At 41.2% G+C, this 25,881-nt stretch overlaps 1 protein-coding gene and 1 long non-coding RNA gene across 32 annotated transcripts in view; both read left to right on the top strand.

Moving 5' to 3' along the window:
- fnbp1b (formin binding protein 1b) overlaps window positions 1-13,771 on the top strand; it is a 67,082-nt gene extending 53,311 nt beyond the window's left edge. For 9 of the 31 annotated variants that reach the window (XM_032568922.1, XM_032568915.1, XM_032568923.1 and 6 more), the window contains 7 exons: window positions 1,498-1,512; window positions 1,803-1,838; window positions 5,978-6,087; window positions 6,184-6,316; window positions 6,788-6,909; window positions 7,026-7,219; window positions 8,894-9,671. In XM_032568922.1, coding sequence (XP_032424813.1) covers window positions 1,498-1,512; window positions 1,803-1,838; window positions 5,978-6,087; window positions 6,184-6,316; window positions 6,788-6,909; window positions 7,026-7,219; window positions 8,894-9,072 — 789 coding nt within the window. In that variant the 3' untranslated portion in view covers window positions 9,073-9,671. Of the gene's footprint in view, window positions 1-1,497; window positions 1,513-1,802; window positions 1,839-5,977; window positions 6,088-6,183; window positions 6,317-6,787; window positions 6,910-7,025; window positions 7,220-8,893; window positions 9,672-9,873 lie in introns of those variants that run through there. The other 22 variants (XM_032568930.1, XM_032568938.1, XM_032568932.1 and 19 more) reach the window with 9 other exon arrangements.
- Window positions 13,772-16,011: 2,240 nt separating this feature from the next.
- Window positions 16,012-21,971, top strand: LOC116723867 (uncharacterized). Its single transcript, XR_004340061.1, has 2 exons — window positions 16,012-16,308; window positions 19,883-21,971. It is a non-coding gene; the product is annotated as an uncharacterized LOC116723867 (long non-coding RNA).
- Window positions 21,972-25,881: the final 3,910 nt, after the last annotated feature.

The raw sequence follows: 25,881 nt of genomic DNA, 5'->3' as shown, positions 1-25,881 counted from the left end.
TTGCCTTTTGCATTTCCAATGAGGTCATAATTTATCTGGTTGCACATACTGTTGCAGCAATTGCCGTTGAAAAGTTTCATGTGCATCATGGGCATAAATTGCAGCTTAAATCAGGAATTTAAATGTAATGTGTGTTACATTTCAACGACAGTAACATAGTTAATTAATATAGTTTGGCCATCATGCGTAATGTTTCTGATGTACTGTGAAGGCTCCCTGATTTTAATATTAATCACCTATTCCCCCAATCAGCCCACCACTATGATTGAAAATAAACCCTAGAGTAAACCCTGTCATGTACAATTTTGACTTAACAAATTTGAATCTGAGCATGCAAATGTTTTAAATGTAGTCTGTGTCTGAATCTTTTCATTTGCAATTCAAATGCGCCTTTAAAGGCCTTAAAATAATATATTCATGCCGATGGTGACGACATTGAAACATTTCACCAGAACCGCAGGCGTTTTAAAACTGTAAATATGACATACACAACGTAGATTTAACGACATCCAGAAATCTCTTGGAGTATGTGAGAGCAGTTGATGCGTGTGAAGGTAGAGGCGAGTCTTCCAGGGCTTTGCAGTGAGGATCATAACAAGCCATTCCAGCTGGATGACTTGATTAGAGGACTAATGAGAGTGGACCTCATCAGTACATGAACCTGTAACAGGATTACAAGTCATCTGCTCCAGCTCTACCAGCCAATGTTACCCCGCAAAACCCCAACAGTACCTGCTCCAAAGATCACTCAGTCAATCATATATACATATTAAAGCAAAACAACTTTGAGTCAAACCCTTTCTCTTTTTTTTCTGTTAATTTCAGTTCATAATTATTCTCATGTGTAATTTAATTTTTCTTCCCAACAACTGTGAATTTGACCAAGTCTCTCCAGCCTGTCTGTGTTCATTTTCTGCCTCCATGTCAACACGCAGACCTGCTAATGTGAACACTGGCTTTTTGGCGCCCTCTGCCGTCCCCTCTGTGTCACTACATCAACAGTCTGTCGTGACAGACAAGTAAAAGAAAAAAAAAAACACGAATCCCTTCACCTCTGTTTACTTCTCGTCTCTGCGTTTGCATTCATCTGTCATCACTTTAAATTGATCTCACTGTGCATGCTTTATGCTGTAGGTGAGGTTCCCCCCCTGCTGTTGTACCTCTCATGTTCCATTAATACATCAATGTTAAACTTCATCACTTTGGAAAAGAGAGGACAGGCTTTATAAGTGGAATCATTTCTGAAAGGGCTTATTTATGTCACAAGTGTGTTTTTAGTAAAGTCAAATCGTTCAGTGCTCTCTTTCCCTCGTGTGGTGCAGTCTGGCACAATACAGCATTATTATGACATGAAGGTAAAGTGTTTTTTTTTTGCTTGTTTGTTTTGGGAGAACAAATGGCTGTGATGTTTCACTTGGTGCTGACGTTTATCTGTTGTCTCTTTCTCCCTTCCTGCTGTCGCCATTTTTTTTCTCTCTCCTGTCCCTTCCCATGAAGCTTTCTCTCAAGCTGGTAAGCATGACCGTATAACTGCACGTCCCGTTAGAGGCATGAACGAAGCACGCATGTCACCTCCCCGGCCCTGTAACAATTTAATAATTTACGTTTTGTTGTGCTCCTTTTGTTTTTGCTTTGAATACGAGTAAATTGTGAAATTAATTTGCACATAACCGTGAACCTGAAATTTATGTCATCTGTGTGCTATTTTTTATTTTTTTTATCGTTTTTGTGCTTTTTTGTTTTGTTTACGTTGTGGTTGTGTTCTCGTCCTGTCTCTCCTGAAACGTGTGTCTGTGGTGCAGATCACACTCAATTCCCACGTCCGGAGTCTCATTGAGGTGATCACATTTACTCTGTGTTTTTACCCGTTAGTCTGCCCCTGTAATCCTCACTGTCTGGAGCAAATCGCTAGATCTCCGTAACAAGTACTAATCCGACTGAAATTAGAAGGTGTCGTCTCATGTTCTCACACTGCATGCCGGTACTTTTGTAGTATTTCGTTTCTAACACAAGAATGGTGGGCATGCTTATGAAGAAAATCAACTTAATTATAATATTTCTGTGAATGAGATGCTACTTTCTTGGCTTAATAAAACAGTTTTGGGAAATACTTTTTCATTTCACTTTTAACGTCTTCGGGACAATGCTTCCCATTTGACAAGTCACTCCAGACAAGAAGCACAGATACAGGGAAGCTAGTCGGAATTTATGGAACTAAATTTATTGCAAACCCGAAAGAAAAACCCGATTCAAGGCCGCAAAAGACCTTAAACTGAGGCGGAGGGTTACCTAGTTGCTACAATAGCATTTTTATATTAAATAGACCTAGTTGAAGGCCAGACGTAAATCCGATATTCCGGAATATTTCACAAGACAGTAATGCTGCTATTTTCTAGATGGACTAAAGTGGTCGAGTTATGCCCACAAAAACTAATAAAATGGTAAAACCCGAGAGTGATTCCACAAACTTTTGACTAAGGGGTAACAGACAAACCACACTTTTCAGATTTTTATTAGTATAAATATTTGAGCATCGCTTCTCAGTGATGAAATACTTTGTGTGGGTCTCTCACGCAGTTGTAACATGACAAGAAGTGGAAGCAATCAATGGTTATGCAAACTTGAACTACACCCGATGTCACAACTATCATTTTAATGTAATGACTTCCCCAATTTTGTTAATGGGACAAGTCCCATAATTGTTCCATTAGCAATTATGGGCATACAGGCATCCATTCAAATTCAGGACACCTGAATGCTAAAAATGACACTGGGGAGTTGTGAGTGTTTTGAACAAGACTATTGAAAAGAAAATGTATTTCCCCAAAAAATGTTACCTCTTCCTTTAGGCTGACTTCAAAAGGGAATCCAGTTTCTGTGAATGCTTTGGGTTGTTTGATTTCATGCAAAATGATCAAATCAACAGATTCAGTCCAAAGAAAATGTAAAATCACCAAATATCTCTCTTTAGAATTAGCACATAGAGTTAAACCACATCTTAGCATTTTCATCCTTAAGATTTGTGAGCTCTAATTCATGAAGACGCATGGCGTCCCTGCATGATGACTGACGGATGTTTGTTATGTTGCATGCCGGGTTAAGTGTTGCATGGTGATACGGGGAGGAAGGGTAAGGTTCCTGTATTGATCTAGCTACGGTGTGTAGCTCCAGCTGCCTCAGAGAGACCCACCACAAGCCTTCACCTCTTCAGTCCACACGGAATCAACAGTGACAGAACTATTTAGCACTTGTGCAACCCACCTTTGCTTATAGGACACTTCTGAGTCTTGTTTTATATAACATTTTACAGAGAAACAGAACTTTAGCTCTTAAGGCTCTGGATGTTGTAGGGTTGTGTTGGTTGACGCGACTCTGCAATGTCGCATGGACATCGGGGGCAGTTCCCCTGGATTGGCAGACTGGGGTGGTGGTCCCCCTGTTCAAAAAGGGGGACCGGAGGGTGTGCTCCAATTATAGAGGGGTCACACTCTTAAGCCTCCCTGGCAAGGTCTATTCAGGGGTCCTGGAGAGGAGGGTCCGTCGGATAGTCGAACCTCGGATTCAGGAAGAGCAGTGTGGTTTTCGTCCTGGTCGTGGAACGCTGGACCAGCTCTACACCCTCGGCAGGGTCCTGGAGGGTGCATGGGAGTTCGCCCAACCAGTCTACATGTGTTTTGTGGACCTGGAGAAGGCGTTCGACCGTGTCCCTCGGGGAGCCCTGTGGGGGGTTCTCCGGGAGTATGGGGTACCGGGCCCTTTGATACGGGCTGTCAGGTCCCTGTATGACCGGTGTCAGAGTCTGGTCCGCATTGCCGGCAGTAAGTCGGGCTCGTTTCCGGTGAGAGTTGGACTCCGCCAGGGCTGCCCTTTGTCACCGATTCTGTTCATCACTTTCATGGACAGAATTTCTAGGCGCAGCCAAGGTGTTGAGGGGATCCGATTTGGTGGCCTTAGGATCTCATCTCTGCTTTTTGCAGACGATGTGGTCCTTTTGGCTTCATCAGATCGTGATCTGCAGCTCTCGCTGGAGCGGTTCGCAGCCGAGTGTGACGCGGCCGGGATGAGGATCAGTGCCTCCAAATCCGAGGCCATGGTCTTGAGCCGGAAAAGGGTAGAGTGCCTTCTCCGGGTCAGGGGGGGTGTCCTGCCCCAAGTGGAGGAGTTTAAGTATCTCGGGATCTTGTTCACGAATGGGGGAAGAAGGGAGCGGGAGATCGACAGGCGGATTGGCGCAGCGTCTGCTGTCAAGCGGGCGCTGTACCGGTCCGTCGTGGTGAAGAGAGAGCTGAGCCAAAAAGCGAAGCTCTCGATTTACCGGTCGATCTACGTTCCCACCCTCATCTATGGTCATGAGCTTTGGGTCATGACCGAAAGAACGAGATCGCGGATACAAGCGGCCGAAATGGGTTTTCTCCGTAGGGTGGCTGGGCTCTCCCTTAGAGATAGGGTGAGAAGCTCAGTCATCCGGGAGGGACTCAGAGTAGAGCCGCTGCTCCTTCACATCGAGAGGAGCCAGTTGAGGTGGCTCGGGCATCTGGTCAGGATGCCTCCTAGACGCCTCCCTGGTGAGGTGTTCCGGGCACGTCCCACCGGGAGGAGGCCCCGGGGAAGACCCAGGACACGCTGGAGGGACTATGTCTCTCGGCTGGCCTGGGAACGCCTCGGGATTCCCCCGGAGGAGCTAGAAGAAGTGGCTGGGGAGAGGGAAGTCTGGGCCTCCCTTCTGAAGCTGCTACCCCCGCGACCCGACCTCGGATAAGCGGAAGAAGATGGATGGATGGATGGATGGACAGAACTTTAGCTATTCCTCTGTAGACGATGTTAAATTGTTTGATCCACCTGCATCTTTATCTTCTCTTCCCCTTAGTCTGCCTGGTCTAAGCCACTAGTCTTCAACCTGTGGCTCCATGGGCCCCAAGTGGCTCATTGGGTCTTCCACAATGGCTCTTAACTTTAGCTTGAATTTATACAGAATCAATTCATGAAATTAATGTTGCAAAATATAGATTTAATAACAAATGCTGATTTTATTTGTTTTTAAAGTAATAAATTGATTTTCCATGACAGAATGACACTACAAATACTGGTGATATTTATTTTAAATCTAGTTTTTCATCAAGTTGGAAACTGTGCTTTCTTTCATTTTTCATAAATTTCAACATTCGACATAAGTATTCTTTTCTGCAAGTTTGTTTTTATTTTTTTAAAACAGATAGAAATTTGGTTCTTTAAAAAATTATGACGAATTTTCTGAAATTAATAGTTATCAAAAAATATAAGTTGTTTTTAAAAAAACGAGGTCTTTTAATTTATGAAAAGTTAAGTGATCTAAAGCAGAGAACATGCCATTATAAAAAAAATTTCCCAGCATTTATATCATTTTAATTTTTAAATGTTTTATTAGCTTCATATATGGATCAAAATGAATCTATCCAGGATAGTTTGACAGAATGTTCTCCACTGTGACTCATTCTGCAGCAAAAAAAATAAAATAAAATAAAATAATAATTCAGACTGGAAAACATCATAAAACCTTCTACACTCCCTTAACCTCCACATCAGGAGCATTCGGTCCCGTCAGAGAGCAATCACACAGTTTGAAACCCAATAGCCAACTCACACTTCCGGAACATTCTCAGAGAGTGGTAGATTAGAAGTGGCGACTGAACAGGTGAACGGCCTCAAAAGCCTTTTCACAGGCAAACATTTAATCTTTAGTTCTCAATGTGTTAAAGAGCGGCTGCAGTATCTCCTTTTACCGAGACGTGTAACTGGACCAGAACTTAAAAGCGTTGCCTTTTCTGGGGTTTGGTAAATGGACACACTGCATCCGTCTAGACAAGGTCACTCTGGAAACAGCAGCTCACAAATAGCAGGCTGTCAATTTGTCGTATTTCTTACGAAAAATTTCTTACGAGATTTTATGTCCCCTTATCTTTTTGTCCCCCTTTTTTTCCTTCTTCTTCTTGTCTTTTAGGGATCTGGACCAGAGGATTTCAGTCATCTGCCACCAGAGCAAAGGAGGAAGAAGCTGCAGGGCAAGATTGATGACCTCAATAAAGATATTCACAAAGAGATGGACCAGAGGTTTTTGTTTTTAATTTTTTTTTAAAAAGAAAAACATTTGAATTTTGAGTCTTTTACCCGTGCGACAATGACTTAAATTTGCTTCCTCCTTCCCAGGGATGCACTGACCAAAATGAAAGACGTGTACATAAAGAACCCCCAGATGGGCGACCCGGCCAGCGTCGACCCCCGGCTGACGGAAATAGGCCAGAACATCGAGAAGCTGCAGTCTGAAGTGCAGAAGTTTGAGGTTAGTCCAGAGCCAGATGCAGCTCTCAGCTCTCTTCAGTGTTAATGTTGGTGGAGCAGGGATGTTTGTACATTCAGAGCAGTAAAAAAATGAGGCGCTAAAGCTGGTTTTGGTCCAAATGCTAACCCTGTCCATATTAGGACAAGATGTGGATGCAGACTGAGCGGTCGGCAACAGCTTTATTTAAAAAGGGAGCTCGTTATTTTAAATCACCATACTGCCTTGCAGGAGTATGCATAACTGTTTCAACCTCTTGTCATTGCGCCAACAGAAACTTTTATACATTTAGCAGAGTTGGGTAGTGACTAGTTTATTCAGTTACATTTGCTTGAATAACTTGTACTTTTAGAAGTAGTTTTACTCCGCTGTACTTGCTGCTTTTACCTACATAATATTTTTATGAAGTATCGCTACTCTTACTTGTGTAAAATTTCTGGATAGCGCCCTTGAGTCAATACATCTGTTTTTCAGGGGTGGTTAGCGGAAGTAGAGGAGAGGATGCCTTCGAAGAGCGACTCGCACCGTAGAAGCGGACTTTACGAGACTCAGAGCAGCGTAGCAGTGAGCAACAACTGTGCACAAGACAGAGAGAGGTATGGCATATTCAGACAAACATGAGTTCTGTGCCCTACAAAAATCAGATGAAGCTCTTTTTTGTGTGTGGTAGGAAACTGCAAATGTTTTCACTGTATGTTTAATGTGTGTGTTGGCCCCTGAGCAGCCCGGATGGCAGCTACACAGAGGAGCAGAATACAGAAACTCAGGTCAAAGCCAACATCAACCCCAACCCCACCCCCAACCCCAATCCCATCCCCACCACCATGCCGGACGACGAGGAATTCGACGACGACGACGAGCCGCTGGCCACCATCGGCACCTGCAAAGCGTTGTACCCTTTCGAAGGTAACACGCCGCCGTGAAGTATGAGATATAGTTTGGGGATACACACACATGACCGGTATTGGCTAGATGCTGGGAAAGGCCTGCCATTTGTGGAAATGATCTAAGTTTGAAGGATGTGGACAAACACGATTCCTTCGACCGAGGAGGCGGAGGGTGTGATATTTCTGTGGAAATGTGTGGAGGAGGGATGTGAAAAAAAAGTACAGACACTTTTCTCTTCCTCTTTTTCAAACCGTCCTGAGTTGTTTGGTACAAAAATCTCACTTGGTAAAGGTGAAATTTTATTGGCTTCCTTTCACGACAAATCTTAAATTCTTCCTAAGAGTGAAAAAGAAGCTTAAGTCATCTGAAAAAAATGATGCATCTACTTGTAGTTGGTCTGTATTATAGACTGCTGACATAAGATCAAAAAGAAACTTTTTGCTGTTCATATTATTGGTTACCTTTATTTTATGTTTCAAATGTCCTGCATTTGTGTGTGGCAACCAATTCTAACCCTTCATGCCTTGGTGCAAAGTCTCATTGTGTTCTCTTATTCAAGTCCAGCGTTTCAGCAGTAAATTGCCTTTTTTGCGGTTTTATGGGTATAACATAAAGTTACTAAAGCTTAACTTTCTCCATAAATATCTATTTTCAAAGACATTGAAGTCAATTTGGAACAATTCTGTCTGTTTTAGTTCCATAAAAGCCTGAAATGCTGTTAGCTAAGCTGTTCTTACTAACTTTCAAACCTCTCCGCAATGCACATGTATTTATAGGACTTTTATGTGGTAGACCACCACAAATTACGAGGAAAATTAGACATAAGCATAAAAGTGCATTATAAATAAATCTTAAAAAGTGCGGCTTTCATTTGCTTTCACCCTCCTTTGATTGTGATAACGCTAAATAAAATCATTTCCTTTATAACTCAACTGATTAGAAAATGAAGTTTGAAATGTGAGCATTCTATCAATTAATTATTAATTGGAGAGGTGACCAAGAAGGTTTTGGGAATTGCTTTTCCTATTAAAAGTTGCAGAAAACGTGAAGTGGGGTTGAAGATTTAAAATGGCAAAATGGTCCAGTCAAAGTCCAGACCTACAGTATGTTCCCACACTTTTCAGATTTTCATTAATGAGAAATGTCATTGGGAAGTGAACCTTCTGCCCAATCTGAGGTCCTCAGCACTCTGGAGAGGTTTTCTACCAGGATATCTCTGTTTTTGACTGCATTCATCTTTCCTTCAATTGCAACCAGTCGTCCTATCTCTCCAGCTGAAAAACACCCCCATAGCATGATGCTGCCACCACCATGTTTCACTGTTGGGATTGTATTGGGCAGGTGACGAGCAGTGCCTCGTTTTCTCCACATATACTGTTATACTGTACCGCTTAGAATTGACACCAAAAAGTTCAATCTTCGTCTCATCACTAAAAGTTTTATTTAAACACTCTTAAGGAACACGATGTTAATGCTAGATAAATCAGAAGCTCTTGCATAACTGAACTGGTGGATGTTATGCCATTCCATTGCAAACTGCTGCCAGTTTTGTTGTCCTCTATCTCATGCACAGAGAGCCGTTTTGTGTTGATTAGTTTATTAATGTTTTCGGCCGCCTTTTCAACTAAACAGTTTGCCGTTTTCCTCAGGCTTAAAGGAACTGACGTCCACTTTGTTTCTCTCCTTGCGCAGGTCATAACGAAGGCACCATCGCCGTGGCCGAGGGCGAACTTCTGTACGTCATAGAAGAAGACAAAGGAGACGGCTGGACGCGGGTTCGGAGGAACCAGGATGAAGAAGGATACGTCCCAACGTCCTACATTGAGGTCAATCTGGAACCGAATGCCAAAGGTGCTATGACGTACATCTAACTCGGCAAGCTCACCCTGTGACAGATTTTTGTTGTTGTTACTTTAATTAATATCTTTCTATTGACTGGGTCAAAGATTAGAGATTGTTAATAGCCACTCGGAAAGATGCACTTCCCGTCTCCGTAGAGGGAAGGACCAATCAGATTTGTCTGCTGTGCCTCATGACAGTTTATGCAGGGAGCGTGCCTTTTAATTCTGTGAAGACTCTGAGGACAAGGCACACATTTTCACTGCAGTGCCACCCAGTGGTCGTACAACACGAGTCATGACACCTCCAGTCAAAGTTGTGGGACAAAATCAGCTGCTGACAATGATCACTGATACATTTCAAACACAAACCTCTTGATTACACTTGAGCTAGAATCTTAAATGTTAGAATGTGGACTTGAATTATCATAATATTATTCAAGGGGTCTGATCCACCACCTGAAAGACCGTCTGAATCATGTGTTTTTGTAACTCGCTGCACCCAAACGACAAACATGCTCAATGTGCAATCAGACAAACCGCTGTCGAGCTCTGCTGTATTAATTTGATGTCTTCAGTTACTTTTTGTAGGCCGATAAGTAATAGAAACACAATAAAATCCGTGACCTCAACTCTAAAAATGTTGCATGCCTTTAATATTATAGATGCTGGCACATCAGGAAATGTAAAACCAATTATTGTTCCCAATGAGGGATGATTTTATAAGAATAATAATCCAGTTTCCTGCATTTTTTTTTTATTGCTCTTTTTCCACATTCTCGATTCACTTTTTGATAACCGTATTGCTGGCCTGCTCTGGATCTTTCTCTCCAGGCCAGTGGTAAAGGAATAAAGGAAAAAGAGATCAGACGCTCTCAGCTCTATGGTGAGACTGAGCTGAGGTTGCGACTTTTTAAAGCTCTGTGGTGTCTTGCATGGGTCCTCTAGCAACACCTTCTGTCATTCCACTTCACTGCCACATAATATTTCGCGCAACATAACAGACTGACTCCTTCTCAGATTGATGCAAAGGCCTCAGTTTTGCTTTCACAGGGTTTGTTATAGCATTTTTTTTTTACCAGAGAGTTTTTGAAGAGTGTTGCATGCTGCAGCATCTGTGAGTGTTTTGTCATGACTTGGAGTTGGCATGTTGTGACAAAGTGCGATGGCTGCTTACTAGCGTAACCTCACGTCAGACAAAAGCTAAATAAGGTGATGATTGTAGCTTTATGGACATGTCTTTGGTCGATCTACAGATATTCAGTGCCTTGTTCAAAATCAAGTCATACTTTTTCATCCTGTTTCGCATTTTATCACGTTATCACCAGGGAATTTAAACCTTAAACACAAAGTAGTGAAAAAATGGAAAGTGGAAGGAAAATGATGGTTTACAAAATTGCTTTTGCATTTATATCCAACCTCCCTTGACAACACTTGAGGCACGTCTTTTGCAGTCAGTTTGGATCATTTTGGGGACTAGTCTAGTAACGTTTTTAGGTAGTCTCCTCTGTCAAATAGCTCAGTTTCAAGCAGATCAAGGGTCACTGCCATTTTTAGATTGTAGAGTGAGTTTGGGACTTTTTTTCAGTCTAATTCGAGTTAAAACTGTGTAACTTTAGTTTTAGTTTTTAGTCCACCCAGTGCGCTGTCTGATCTTCCTGGTTCTTTTTCTTTATCAATGTTATCCAAAAATCCTTTCATTTAAGGTAACAGTTTAAAGGGGGATGAACGTAAATGGATGCCACCCACAATTTTTTATCTTAACATTTTTTTCATCCAGTTCACAAAATCTGCATATTAATAAAATATATTACACTTTGTGGTGGTAAAATGGTAAAATGTGGAAAAGCTGAATGGGTATGAATAATTTTGCAACGCACCACACCTTATAACTCACTATTATTACTTTTAGCAGTTTCACATATACCACAACGCCTCTTCTATCCATATTTAAATATTTGGGATCTTCGAGTTTTTCCTTTAAGACTAACTTTCTTCTTTTTTTTGTCGTCTTTTTTTTTGTTTGTTTCTTTGTTTGTTTGTGTGTATTCTCCTTTCAAATTGCAGATTCCTAAAAGTGAGAGGCTGGCAGAGGAATGGCAGGGCAAGCAGCCGCGGACAAAACCACGGTGTGAAAAAGTGAAAGATGGGCTCAATCTTTAAAGAACAAAAATATCTGAGAAAGAGAGAGCGATGGATGATAAGAATGCCGCTGAAATTCACAACACAAACATTTTGACAAAAACATCTTTTTTTTTTATTATCGGCAGCGTCGAGCTTCCTCAGCTGAACAAAAGAGATCGGTTTTAGCTCTCATAACATTTTCTATTTTAACTCCCCCCTACCACGACTCAGACGACAGTACACAATTTGATCCTTGTTTTACAGCAGAGCTTTGCTTCTTAATGTCACTAACTCTGCTTGCGGCCATGAAGAGGCTTTTTTTTGGCATCCTCGCTCCTAACGCCCCTCGCTGCCCCTTGCCTGGCTCTTTTTTTTCTCTTTCTCTCTCTCTCTCTCTCTTCTGCCTAATTTCTTGTGACGCTCACAAATACGGGAAAGCGTGTGGTCAGAAACAGGACGGAAGAGCAGCAGGAGCCCGAAGCGGAACGTTAAAACACAGCCACACGAAGCCGTAAAGTTCCTAAAACAACTCATCCCAGTCTCATCGCCTTCACCCTTCACTCCTTAAAAACGTCTTCTTTTTTTTTTTTTTAAATTCAACCACTCATTTTGCAGGTTTCATCCAAGCAGAAACAGGAGGTGCTGATCACCTTTTTTTTTTTTTTTGTATTTCTGCTTTCTTTCTTTGTTTTTGTGTCAAACCACGTTCAGGTTCCTGGGATCGGCTGGAGGCCCGTCACTCTCACCCACAGTACTCATGTCTCGTCACTTCTGTGTCTGTTCCTCTCTCTGACCACACCCTTTCGTTCCCACTCTCCTTCCTGCCCCCCACTACCCTCAATCAGGCAGCTCAGACTACCTGTCTCACAGCTGCTTCGAGCCTCCCCCGTCTCACTTTTTTTTTTTATGTTATTTTTATAATTTGCCAAGGCTCGGGGCGTGTGGTGTGGTGCGGTGCATGCTTGCCCTGTCTTCCTCCTCGCCCCCCTCTGCTGGCGGCTCGGAGAGGCGGCTTACGCCCCCACCCACCCACTCCGTCCTGCTGCCACTGCCTCGAGCCTTTCTGTTCAGTTTAACCCTCATTGCCTGGTCACACTGTTTAAATTAACCTGAATGCTACTGTTTGGGTTCAGTGCCTGTGGTTTTTCTAAAACGTTTCTTTTTATATATATATTTATGTACATTTCCTTTTTGTTTGTTCAAAAAGCATGTTTTCCTTGTTTTTAACCGCAAATATGTGATCTTTCCCGCCTCCTTCTCCCAGTGCTCCAAAGTGTAATCACAGATGAGGACGTTAGGGAGCCATAATGTTGTTTTCTGACTGATCTTACACATAGATAGGTTACGTCTTGTGAGTTTCTGTCTTTTTCTATTTGTTTGTAAAAACGTAATGCGACTTGTGGCTAGTTTACAGTCCAATACCCTGTGGGAAATGTCTCTGCTTGGTTTAGGCAACTTAGAAAAAAAAAATAATAAATCCCCGCTTCTACTGTATACGAAGATGTACTGTGATGAACATTTTCTTGAGACTGAAGTGTGACAACATACAGATCATCACCTGAATTGAGCCTTAACCGGGTGGGACGAAAAAGATGTAGTTGGATTTGTTTAATACGATGAAAGTGTCTGTAGGCATGGGCCGGATTACTGGTGTCAAGGGATGCCGTGGTTTTTGAAATCTGTAAACATTTAGCAATATTTCAATGGTTTAAACTCCTTTTAAAGACTGAGGTGGCTGAAGTTTTCTCCAAATATGACGAGCATCTCTTCTTCACCATATCCTCCAGGCTGTCGCTCATCTGACTGGGAGAATTTTACTGCTGTTTTTCTCATACTTGTCAAGTAGATTCGGTTCGAATGGGGACAAAAATTGGAACATTTGTTAAATTTTCTGCTGGTGCAGTTCGCCTTCACACTGCACTGTCGAAAGAAGCAAACCTGTTTACCTCCTCACCTTTGGTGGTGCTGCATCACGAGTCACTGAAGGAAATTACACGAAAACTTCTGAAGACGTGAGCGTCACAAAACAAAACCTCCTTCACAAAATGTAAATAAAAATGGAATGGCGTCATATTTTAGTGGTTGAAGTTCATTTCTGTTTTTGCTAAAAGACCAAAAGCCATTTCTCCCGCTATCGCTAGGCTTGTGCATTTGTTTTGGTTGTTTTTAGTACATGTGCATTGGGGTCAAGAATGTGGTATTCTCAGTGTTCTGCTGGTTTAGGACTGGGTACGTTACTTTTGCCGTTAGATCAGGATCGTTTATTCATATTTGCAGGTTAGCTGACCCCCCAAATTTCTGAGAGCCTAACCAAGTGGCCGTAGAAGTATTTTCTGAATTCATTTCACTTTTTTAAGCACTCGACATGGCGAGGTGATTCTTTAGCTGCGTCACACGTGGGATATGCAAAACACACAAGAGCTCCGTTGTGTTTTCAGTGTCAAATACACAGTAAGGTATATTTTACTCCACTGAAATAAAAGCTCATTAGGAAGACACAAGAGCACAAAAGAGTTTTTTATAAAAGCAATTAGATCATGCCATACATTTTGGTTACATCCTATCAGAAACTCAGACCGACCCATGCCTAACTCTCAGACTGGAAGACTACAACTTTTTCCCCACATTCAACGGCACATAGTGTACAAGATTTCAACTTTTTTATTATTATTATTTGTTTATATTCTTTGAGATTCTTCCTCTTTGTGTCTTTTTGTTTGTTAGAATATTCTGTTTCTCATTCCACCTAAATGAGACTCCTCTCAACAGCAAAGATAAAGCAAACAGTCCCACTGTTCTGCGTTCTGTTCAGCGTCCACCTACCGCAGGTTTTCATAAACACTTCCCACGTGGAGGAGTGATTAAGCAGACCTATAAATAGGCTCCCACCCTCCCCCATCTCATCACGTCAAGATTTTTTCCGAGTTTATTTTGTGTCTGTGATAAAAGTCGAGAGCGAAGCGGCGGATTTACGGCAGCAATCTGCCTCACCACAAGTCTTTTAGTCCTCAGAATCACCTGCCTGTACAGAGGATGTGACATGATGGAATCAGAGAGAGTATATATGAATTTATTAAAAAGGAAAAAAAAAAAAAGTTTTAAAAGGAAAACATCTATTTTAACTATATGGAGAGTCTTACCGCGGATTTATTTGCTTCGACTAGTAAGACTTCTTTTTTTTTTTCCTTTATGAGACCTACCAAATGGTGTGTTTTTTGCACTTTTTCATTTGTGTTCCATTTGGTGGCCCCATGCTTGTTGTTTTGGAGCACTGAATAATTTGTATTGTGTTTAATTTTATGTGCCAATTAAATATGCCTGAAAAGAAAGAACGATGTGCGTGTTTTTCCTTTCTCTTGGCGATGCGAATACGTCCGTCGGTCATTACTGCGCCAATGTGCATCTACAACTGTGTGTTTGAGAAATCACATTTTTTTATATGTAGATCAAGTTTGATTATTAGGCTTTATGATGTCAAAAACCCCAAAAAACTAGGATTATTCCAAGGAGCCTGCTTCTTCTTTTAAAACTTCATTTATGGAATGATATCTCAGAAATAATGAGTTTAAGGTGAAACACAGTACAGAGAAACAGCCAATAATAATTATATTGATAAGCTGCTCTGAGAAAATAAAGGTAATTTATGTGAATAAGTGTCATTTAATTAATAAATTAGTCAAGGAGGTAGCTTTATTTACAGGCAATTTTAAATATTTGAATTGAGTCGTTACTCCAGATTAGATAGTTCATTTTCTTAATTTTTATTTTAATGAATAGAGCTCCATAATATGTGACAGAATACAGTAGCCATATAAACTGACTGGGTCTACTGCAGACAGTAGTGTGCTTCACTTTAATGCACAAAAGCGTCTTATTGTATCAAAGCAGGCTTTGTTGTTTTACAGCTGGTGGAAAAAAAATGCATGTAATGGCAAACCTCGGCTGCAGTTCATGGAGCGACCAGCAGGGTGGAGGCTTGTTCCACCCGAAACCCCTCTTAACTTTGAACAACTTGAGAACAGGTTGTGGAAAAGTACACGTTGTTCCACAAAACTGTTTGAAAAAAAAAAAAAAATTAAGTTGTATGTTCAGAAACGTCAGTGTAAAACATGAATCTGATATAAAAGAAAATAAGAATCCGATGTGACCCGTAGATGTGTCGGTTTCTTCATATGGTTGTTTTATAGAACGAAATAGGCATTTTAATGGCATATCATGGCATGAGCGATTCATTTTCTCCAAACTGCATACAAGTAGCGTTTTCTGACATATTCTCTACAACATACGACAACCCCCACCACGCTCATCAAGGCCTTTGAAACCTGAGAAAAGTGGCTCAAAATGGCTGAAATAAAATAATAAAATTGTCCCAATAAATCCTCTGGAGCAAAACAGAGCTTCCCCTCTCCAACGTGATTCAGAGCTACTTCCACTCTGCACTCATAATTGGTCTATTTGGCAGCGAAAGCCCTGCTCATCAATTAACATTACTTGCAGGCGTTGCCTTAGAATAGCTTTTCATCAACGCTCCTCGGGCCAGCTTGATTAAAAGACCCCGTTTAAACTTTACAGCACAAAACTTTGCGAGATCGTTTTTCCTTTAGAGCGCCGCTTTAGTTTAAAAGTGCCGAAAGAAACCCAAATCAGATAAAACACACAAAAGACGGATAATTTCACAATACATCACTGCAACGGGCCAATCTGTGCCACTTGGATTCTGATCACATCCATCTTGTTAAAGTTTACGTTGTTAAATTTTGCATGCTTTTATATATATATATATATATATATATATATATATATATATATATATATATATATATATATATATATACTGTATATAATGACTTCTTATTGTAGTGTTTTTTTGTGACACTTGGGCAAACCGATGAGCAGGGAACCTTGACCTCACCGTCACCTCTCCGTTTTGTCTGAGCGGACGGTGCAGAAGTGGACGGCCGAGGGCTTCTGGTGATGTGAGCGGTTGGGTTAAAGAGGTCTGTGGAGTCTGGCCTGCCCGCAGTGAGAGGAAGGAGCCCCATCTGAGACAGCACAACAATTTCCACTCACAGTTGAGCGGCGCGGGGCGTCAGGAACTGGACTGAGCGCACGGAGCGACTGCTGCACACATCAAAACCTCAGCAGGTCAGACGATGCTGATTTTCCTGCCGCATTTCCACTTTATAATTAAACTAAATCCCCTGGACAGTGATGAATTATTGCTAAGATTGATGAGTTGTTGTTTTCTCAGCTATAATTATGCATAAAAACATAATGAAATAACTGGCTGAGGCGGTCGTTTTCTGTCAGCGAGCTGTAGAGATCATTTCTTTAGCTCTGGGTCTCACTCAGCCTAGTTTGTAATTATTACTCTGATTATACAATCAAGCTCAGATGAGTAGCTGTGCCCTTGTAGCTGATCAATACCCAGCTGTGCCACTGAAATGCCTGACCTGTCTTGCCCATTTTGAGGAGCGGTAAGAAGAACTAATCCTCCGTGTCACGTTGCATTTATACCAGAGGGAAGAAAGAAATTCTTGACCTATAAATTAAAGTTCCTAGACACTGATCAACTTAGAAAGGTGGAAAAATTTGAAAAAGTTAGCTTGGTTAAATTTTTTTTAGGAAGTGTTGCTGATGCAGTAATGTCATTTTAGGCTGTTTACACATCAAGTGAAATCACAATTTTAGTGAAGTTACCGCTATTGTTTTTATTCACCAAGCTTCAGCTTTGGCTGCGTTTGTCATGTCAGGTTTGAAAATTTGTTAAAAATGACAAAGACAGGAATTGTTACACCTACAGCAGCTCAGCCAGCTGACATCATCATCTGATTTCATGGTCAGATTTTAACGACGGCCTCTGCATCACTTTAGGCCCAACAGGATGCAGTTAGACCAGTGTGCAGAAAAAAAAAAGAGAAATAGAAACCTTACAAGAAATAAGATCTCTTAGTAAAATGAGACAGTATGCAAATATGTATGGAAAAATTAGTACACAAGGAAACTATAACATCTACAAAAAATAAAAATGTCAAACTGAGATCCACGGTGGTCTAACAGAGTAAAAAAAAAGTCTTGTGACGAGCATGGTGCAGTAGAAGAGCACAGGTTGCATCTTAATGGTACTGAGTCATGAAGATGGTTTAAATTGATCCTTTTGACCAATAGCCTTCCACACTGTGAGGATGGATTTTACCTTCTCTACAAACGCAGAGCAATATGACATCTGTCTGCTAGAGGTAAGGGAACTTATGCTAATAACGGCTTTAGAAAAAATATCCAGATTACTTTTTTACGTTTAATCTTCCTTGGTAAAATACCTCAGTGTCCTCAATAATAACAGTTGTGATCCTCCACACTTAACATTGCTGTCCAGGGCTGCTTTTTGCTTTATATTAGGGGTGTTCAAAGTGTGGCCACGGGGCCATTTGTGGCCCTTGAACTGATTTTGTTCGGCCCATGAATATAAGCCAAGGATGGTCAAAATAATTGATGAACCAAAATATTTTATTTTATTTTTTTATTTTTTTATCTATGCAACAGTCCAAAGTCATTTTTTATGTTTTGGGTCTTTAATTTATACAAACTTTTAAAAAAAATCTTGTTTATTGTTGAGCAGGTAGAAGTAACAAACAAACAAACAAACAAGAAATGACACTAAAACAGATTTTTTTTTTGCATTTTTAATCTAATGAATTTTACGGTCCTTCAGTGGTTTAAATTTGCCTCCTCTGCTTTGCAGAGATTTTTGTAAAGATTTTTGTCTGGTTGCCCCGGCTGTGATCTCACCCTGCTGCTGCTTTCAGCCCGTTCCGTGACGGCTGCAGTTCCTGTCTGGGCCGGGGCGACAGGAGCTGGCCGCCTGATGAGGAAAGCACACCTCTGGAGACGTGGTCCAGTCTGAGCCGCCGCTGGTGTTGGGTTGGGTTTGCCAAGCACTGGTCTGCAAAACACATCAAGCTCCTCACCTCGTGCCTGATAGGTGTTTGAGTCACATGCTGGTGTGGATAGAGTAGGGAGAGAAAAAGAGAAGAAGAAAAACGTCCCTGAAAAATACATCAGCGTTCTACAAATGGTTCCTCCTGTGACCAAAAGCCAAATGAATGTGAAAACGATTTCAGCAACTGGGTGAGATTAATACCATCCAGCTCAGGTATTTCACCAACGTAAGAGTATCAGATTTTATTTTATTTTTTTGCACCCAAAAAGAAATATTTGGTAAAAGGCGAGAAAAACCACTGGTTCCTCCATCTGGAAAAGTTACGTTCTGAGCAGTGGAAATTGTTAAGAGTTCACATTTTGATGCTCAGGATTTTTCTCATGAGGATTAAATCGGCGCTGAGTATTCTCCTGATGGCTGTGCGTCCCTCAGCCTAGCAGAATTATTCATGCCCCGTTAACTTTTTTATGTTTTTGTCAACAACCACAGATGGATTGGCTTTGCTAAATGTTCCGCTGCTGAAAATGATGGGCCAACTCATCTCCGGTGCAACATATTTATTTTTGCAAAAAAAAAAAAAAAACACAAAGCAGAGCAAACAGCAGGTTACAGGAGCTACTCGGTGTGTCCTTTCTACAAAGCTCCAGCTGGCCAACCTTTTCTGTTTTACAATAACAGCAACCCAATACTTGGCTACTGTCTTCTGATAAGCAGATAAAAAAAATATGGAAAATATATATAAAAAAATATATAGTGCAGCTTCAAACCAAAAATAGCTAGGGAATACAGGAGTTAATCACACCCGACTGTCTCGCATTGCACAGGTATAAGATTTGACTCCACATTTAGCTGAGCAGTTCGGATTTCTTCTTTATGAGTGAAATTTTACAGATGAAAATTTAAAAGTAAAAGCTTATCCGCTGTCATTGCCAGCCTTATCATTCGTGGTGGCAGGCTACGTCCAAACTGTGCTCCAATAGCTACGGATTTTTAATCAACTCCACCGGATTCCAACTCCTGACTGGGGAAGGAAGGAGGAAAAAAAAGAGATTACAGCCGACAGCTGGTGGACATTACAGACATATTTTATGACAATTTCAAGGCGGTTAAGATCTAAACCTAAAATAAAACCAGCTTCAACTCAGAAGAAATTTGTAATGATCCACAGATCTAACAGATCTCAATCTTTTCATGCTGGCCACAAACCTAAAATTTGATCTCGTCTGATCAGACCGCCATCTTCCACATGTTTGGTGGGTTCCTTACACGGCTTGAAGCAAAACACAAGTGGGAATTCCTCCGCTATCGTATCTGCTCTTGCCACTTTACCAAAAACGCCAGATTTATAGATGCTGCTAGAAGTCATTTAAATGGAGTTGAGGGGTTTTAATGCTCCTCTAAGACAATGTGCATGCAAAAACCGCTTGGCCTAAAGTTAGCTCCGAACGTGCTCTCAAAAACATTCAGAACAATTTGTCCCGTCATCGCTTCTGGAGCTGGGTTGGTTAGTCCGCCATTGATCTGCCCTACGTGTTTACACGAGACCTGAGGGCGTGTCGGCAGATACGTTTCACTTTCTCCGCCTGCAAGACCCACTTGCCGCTTCGCTCTCTAATTACTTGCTGCTAATTAGAGAGAAAGACATGCGACTGCAGGTCAAAGAACATAAAACACCTCTCAGTCTGGGAGGATTTCTCTCTTATGCTTCCCATGCACACTACTTTTTTCATTTCCTTTCCTTTTCCCCTTTCTCTCTTACCCCTTTCTTTTCCTCCCCAGGCATCAGCAGAATTCTGATGGATCCCGTTTATTCTTTGGCACAGAAGTGGAAAATGTGCTGGCATTGAGTCGGGGAAAAGTTGAGTGAAGGAAAGCTCCCAAGGCAAAGAGGGTTGGTGGGGGTGGGGGAGCAAGTTCAGCCCTGTTACAGTTGTGCTCACATAAATTTTTTATCTCTGAAAATTCTGAAAATTTAGCAGCATCATATCACTGACAGAAAACAAAGTCTCTCAAGTAAATGCACAGATTTCTATTCCTACCTCTATATATTTCATTTTAATTGTTGCTGAAATCTTCCTTCTGCGCGGTTTTGATGAGAACCCTAACAATGACATTCCTTCGCCGACCTCTCCACCCTGAGTTGTAATTTGGTTTCCACAGTGGCCATGGGCCACACGCTTAAAATTGCAGAGTGACTTTTTTTAAAATTCATTTTTACCTTTGGGCTCGCTTCGATCATCACCCCTCTCTTCGATCCCATCGTGAGTCACATGTGCACTCATGTACAGTTGCAGAAAATGGCATTTGGAAAGAAACGGTGAGTCCTCACAGGGAATACCACGGGCCTCCACCGCAGCACAAAGGAACTTCTGTTGCTCCAGCCACTCTTTGTAATCTTTGGACGATTTCATGAGGTCTTTTTCTTACCCGCTATGACTGCAGCTGTGGCAAACCTCCAGGCCAACTCTCACTCCGAGCAGCGATACCACAGAGAAGTCATCTAGCAAGCGGAGATGCTGAAACCAGTCATATAGAGGGGGTAGTAAAATCCCTGAAAGTTAATGGGGTCGAGGCTAATTCGTCAATTATATCCAAATGTGGAAACGTTTGTGGGCATAAGAGGGAAACAGAAGGCTGTCTGATTAGGTGATTTTGAGGATGAGTACTGCTAATGAATACTACATGCACTAAATCAGGATTCACTTCCATCTTCTCAGGAAGCATCCATCCACAACTGAGTGAATGAAAGAAACTTAAATCACCCAACAATGTGTTTTCAGTGAAAGGTCTCGTTACCGGAGAAATCTCCAGGTGCCTACAGGAGAGCGGATCTAATTTATTCAGCTAGTTCCTTAAACGGCTCTAGGAGTCAACGATATCAGAAGAAAAAGTCTCTTGGCTTCACTAATGAAAATGTCCTTAAATCTACAAACAGTCTCCCAAGTTTTTTTTGCGATGTCAGCCAAAAGACAGATCATGCTAACTACAACGTGTCAGTTATCATGCCAGATTCGACTTGATTTATAGGTTTTGGTCACTTTTTTCCCCTTTTCCTCAGGGCAGCATTTTTATCAGGTAAAATCCCAATAGCAAACTTTATTTCAAGTGAAATATCTATAATATTGATCTGCAGCCTTGGCAAAAAAAAAAAAAAAGCAAAAGCTATAAAATGGAGCCAAAGTTTTTTGGTTTTTTTTCTATGTTCAGTTGACACACAGATCAATAACATAAACATTAACAACATTATTTGATTTGAATCATTGAGTTTGAAGTTGTGAGTTATTTTCCACAGAAAGCATCCCTTGCTCCTTTCTTCTGTGTTTATCTTTTCTGTTTCCAAGACAAAGACAGAGTCATTGTCGCACTTAACTCTACTGAGATCTTCTTTTCCATAGAAAGTGCACCCAGACCTGTGTTTTATGTGATTCTATGTTTGTTTTCTATCCTCTCAAACCTCAGTTGTCCAAGGAAGGTGGCCGCTCACACTGAGCCTATTCTGATTTATTTTTTCTTCTGTTCCCTCCCATTGTTGCCCCCATTCTTGCTCAGGAAAAGGGATCGCTGCAAAGCCATTGACTCAATGTCTTAAATAAATGACCTTCATTGACCAATTGACAGTAGAATCTTAAATGACCTTCTGTGTTACATGTAGGATTAGCTTAGAGAATATTTACATATAGCTATATAATAGGAATAAAATTGGACCTGTCTTTCTTTTGATTGCAGTGAACTGGAACAGCATAAGCAAACTGAACTGAATCAGATTTGATTAGCTTCGACTGAGACATATGTTTTTTTTCTTTTTCTGGATTAGCAAGAATAAAGATATTGCTGTAATCCTTCCATAAAATGTAGTCATGGCTCACTGCTCCTTGTTTAGCCGTGTTTCTTTCCTGGATCAAGATATGGCTAGACGATTGTAGCCTTTTAACTTTCTGTACTCTCTCTATATGTCTTACCACTGAAAGTACTGCCAGCCCAGTGTTTCTGTTTCTTTCTTTAAAGTGTCTCTTTCCTTGCACAGCTGACTGAAATTGAATTGGCTGTGCTTCTACAAAAAGGTACTGTAATTTGACTGATTTCAGACCAAGTAAAGGAAGTCACTTCATCATGGACTAGCTAAAGAGCTAAATAGATGCTAGCCAAATGGATTCTAGCCAAAATGTGGTTTATTAGGAATTTTGAAATATTTAATTTACAAGTGATTTATTACTTAAAGGATTCCTTCATATGTATTTCCACCAAATAACTAAAAGAATATGTTAAATTGATGTTTACTTAAGATGCAACAGAAAATTAATTAAATCAGAATGTGTTTGGGGGTATTTTATATTACATAAACAAAATACTCCCAAACCAGACTATAGGAATCAAAATGTATGGTGCAGGTTTTATTAACATTTAAGAAAATCAGATATTTCAGTGCACGTTTCTAGCCTCAATTTAACAGGTTGTTTAAATTCCTGTTCACCAGTTGGTCATTATGTGAGTCATCTGCTACTTGTCAGGCCCCTGATGCATTAGCTTTAAAGATGCCCATATGCGTTTGATAGTCAGTAATTGTGTGCAGAAAACATCAGCGCGGAAACAATATTAGCTGCACAAGTAGACCAAGCGCTGCAAGAACCGGTTTCAGAAATGAAGGAAGTCAGTAGATTCAAACGTTGGTTGGCAAGTAATTTGTCTGTTCCCCACAGGTTCCCCTGGCTCTTTAATTCAATCTCACATTGCAATAAGAGGTGGTATACCAGCAAGCCCAACCACCCAACAGCATAAAGTGTTTCCAGGGAAGCATCTCGAGGATTTTCTCTCCTTTTCACTCACACAGAAAAAAAAAAAACAACAAAAAAACCCCGAATTTATATTTCTGTTTCCTCCAGGATAATCCTGGCGTCTGGCTTAAGCTCTCCTCTGCGTCAGAAACATCAAGATTTACTTGCCTTGATACGCTACCAGAGCAGGAAGCGCTGAAACAGATTTTTTCCACTGCCGAACCGAAGACGCGTTTCATCACTGGATCAGAAAAAAAACAACTTTTCTCCACCTCACGTGCCAGCGCTACTCCTTCGTCTGGCTGCGAAGCGTCTTCGCTCGGCCGCCTCGTTGCGCTGTTTCAGCAGCTGAGACGTGGGCAAACATACATGAGCATACATGTTCACGCAAACATTAGGAGACCGGAGAAATATTTAGAGGTTTTTGCGGGCGAAGTTAATGGAATACTTTGTGTATTTGAGCATGCAGGGTGAAAAGGTCATTTGGGTTTAAAAAAAAAAAAAAAGTTTATTATGAATTATTTCTTGAGTTTAAAAAGCAAAAAGCTTCTGACAAAAGTATAGTAAAAACACTAATATTCTGCTGTTTTCACAGAGATATGCTCAGAAAGAAGCATTAGTTGTTGCTATCACATAAGAAGTTGAAAGTTGGCACATTACACAATACAAGCTACTCAGGGCTAATAAGCCTACATTAATGCTGATCAGTTGGATTGCCTTTATATATTTTAGTCTACATGTTAAACACACAACTGTTATCCTGAAGGTTTAGAAGTCCACATAAAAAGCTGTGGCGGGCCGGATTTGGCCCCCGGGCCTCGAGTTTGACAACACGTGCTCTAGATAATAACTGCTGTTGTCGTTTTTGTTATTTCCGCCAGGAGAACAAACACGACCGTAAAAGCGTTGCCGTCCCACAAGGCAGACTTTGTTACCCGGAGGAGTGCAGATATCGCAGCGGTCCAAAACTGGTATGATTTCATCTGACAGGTTTCAATTGTTACGCTAATAGTTACCGCGCTGAACGACTGTAATTAAGAGTTTAAATCTTTCTGTGCAAACTTCCGTCACGTTTTTTTTCTGCTCTGAAATTCAGGAAATCTCGTAGTTTGAGAATAAAAATAAATAAATAAACATTTTGAAATCTGTTATTTGATGTCGCTGCTGTAAGGAGGGCCTGGCGGGTGATGCAACAGCCAGTGTAGAAGGGATTTCTCACAGCTCCAGTCTATAAGCTTTGAAGTTCAAAGGCAGACTTTGGGAAGCTCTTGACCTCATGTTCCAGCGTTTTAAAAAAAACCAAAGCCGTGTGGGAGATTCTCACCATTTTTCTGCAGCAGATTTAAAATTATTTTGGCTTTGCTTAATAGTTTGTTCCTCTTAAAAGGTAACCATGAAGCATCAAGTAAGAATCTTTAGTGATTTCACTGCGGTAGGAACACAATCATCAAGGTGAATTAGGAAGAATCAAGCTCTGCTCATTTTCTAAAGCTGAGGATCACGCTTTTTATATATATATATATTCTGGGAGAGCTATCTGCTCAGAGTTTCATATCCTTACAAATATATTTCAAATTCTATCCTAAAAATCTTTATTACTCACAAAGGGAAATTAAATATTGTAACTCAAATCATCTAAGTATCTTCAAAGAGTATTTGTGAATGGGTAGGAGGAATCCCTGGTAGCAGTCAGTCTTGCAAGAAGTCTAAACAGGCCTCTGACTGAAGAATGCTTCTGTATGAGCTGTTAGCATGATTGGAATGCCATGCTAACAGCTCAATAACCAGGAAGCCAAGTCGATACCCCATTGTGCCGTTCTCTAGACGACACCATCATTTATTGGCAAATCCACCTCTTTTGCTTTTGCCGCTTCTCTCTATCTTTCTTTAACTCTATCTGGCTGTATGATTGGAAAGTCGAGAGTCGTTGGAGTCTGTGATGTCACCCTACACAGTTGCGTTCGATGAAAGAGATAGTTTTAACTTCTTCCTCTCTCTCTGCAATTTGGTCCTGCTTTTGCATGTGTGAAGCATGAATCCTCTTTTTCAACTCTTCTGTGATTTTGGGTCGTTGTTCAGGTATTATGTGAGCTTTTGAGACACCAATTAGTTGCTCCCAGTTGTAAATAAATAAATCAATAAAAATCCAAATACCTTGTTACCATAGTTACACATCATAGCAACTGTCTAATAGCACTAAAAGTAACAGCAAAAATCCTCCCGGCTGCACGGCGTCCAAAACCAGAGGGATTCATTTTCCCAAACATGTAACACCTCAACCGAAAAAAAAGGATGAACAGAAGTCTGTAGAAACACCAAATCAGGACTTACGTAACAGAGCGACTCCAACATGAGGAATTCTTACAAAATAATTTTATTCTTATACAATGAGACGAGGACAGCCTGAGACACAAAGTAATTTGTTTTATGTGTGTAAGCCGTTGTTGTTCTTAGCTTAATGGCTACAGTGACGCGATCTATTTAGAACCAACAACACATTCCCAAACTGACCCGCTTTGTTGTGCTGGTGAAGAAAGCACAACAAAGGCTCTTCTTCCTCAGGAAACTGAGACGGGCTGGACTTTCCTCACGGCTGCTTGTGAACTTTTACAGGGCGATGATGGAGAGCATCCTCTGCCTCAACATGACTGTGTGGTATGGCAGCTGCACAGCACTGGAGAGGAAACAACTGACACGGGTGGTGAGAACAGCACAAGGCATTGTGGGATGCCCCCTCCCAGACCTGGACTCCATTTACACAGACCGGGTCAAGAAGAGAGCTGGATCCATAGCCATGGATTCCAGCCACCCGGGCCACAGACTGTTTGTGCCGCTGCCATCAGGCAAGCGGTACAGGAATATACGGACTACAACAAATAGACTGAGAAACAGTTTCTTCCCCACAGCCGTCAGAGCCATTACTCCCTGCCGCCCCCCCCTCCCACACATATCATAACCTCGCAGTCACACATACATATCCCCCACCCCCACACAGCCATATTGTTC

Source organism: Xiphophorus hellerii, chromosome 8 (genome assembly GCF_003331165.1).
Source record: "Xiphophorus hellerii strain 12219 chromosome 8, Xiphophorus_hellerii-4.1, whole genome shotgun sequence".
NCBI classification, from domain to species: Eukaryota; Metazoa; Chordata; class Actinopteri; order Cyprinodontiformes; family Poeciliidae; genus Xiphophorus; species Xiphophorus hellerii.
Note: the sequence above shows the minus strand (reverse complement) of the source record. Positions and strands in the feature narration are given on the sequence as shown.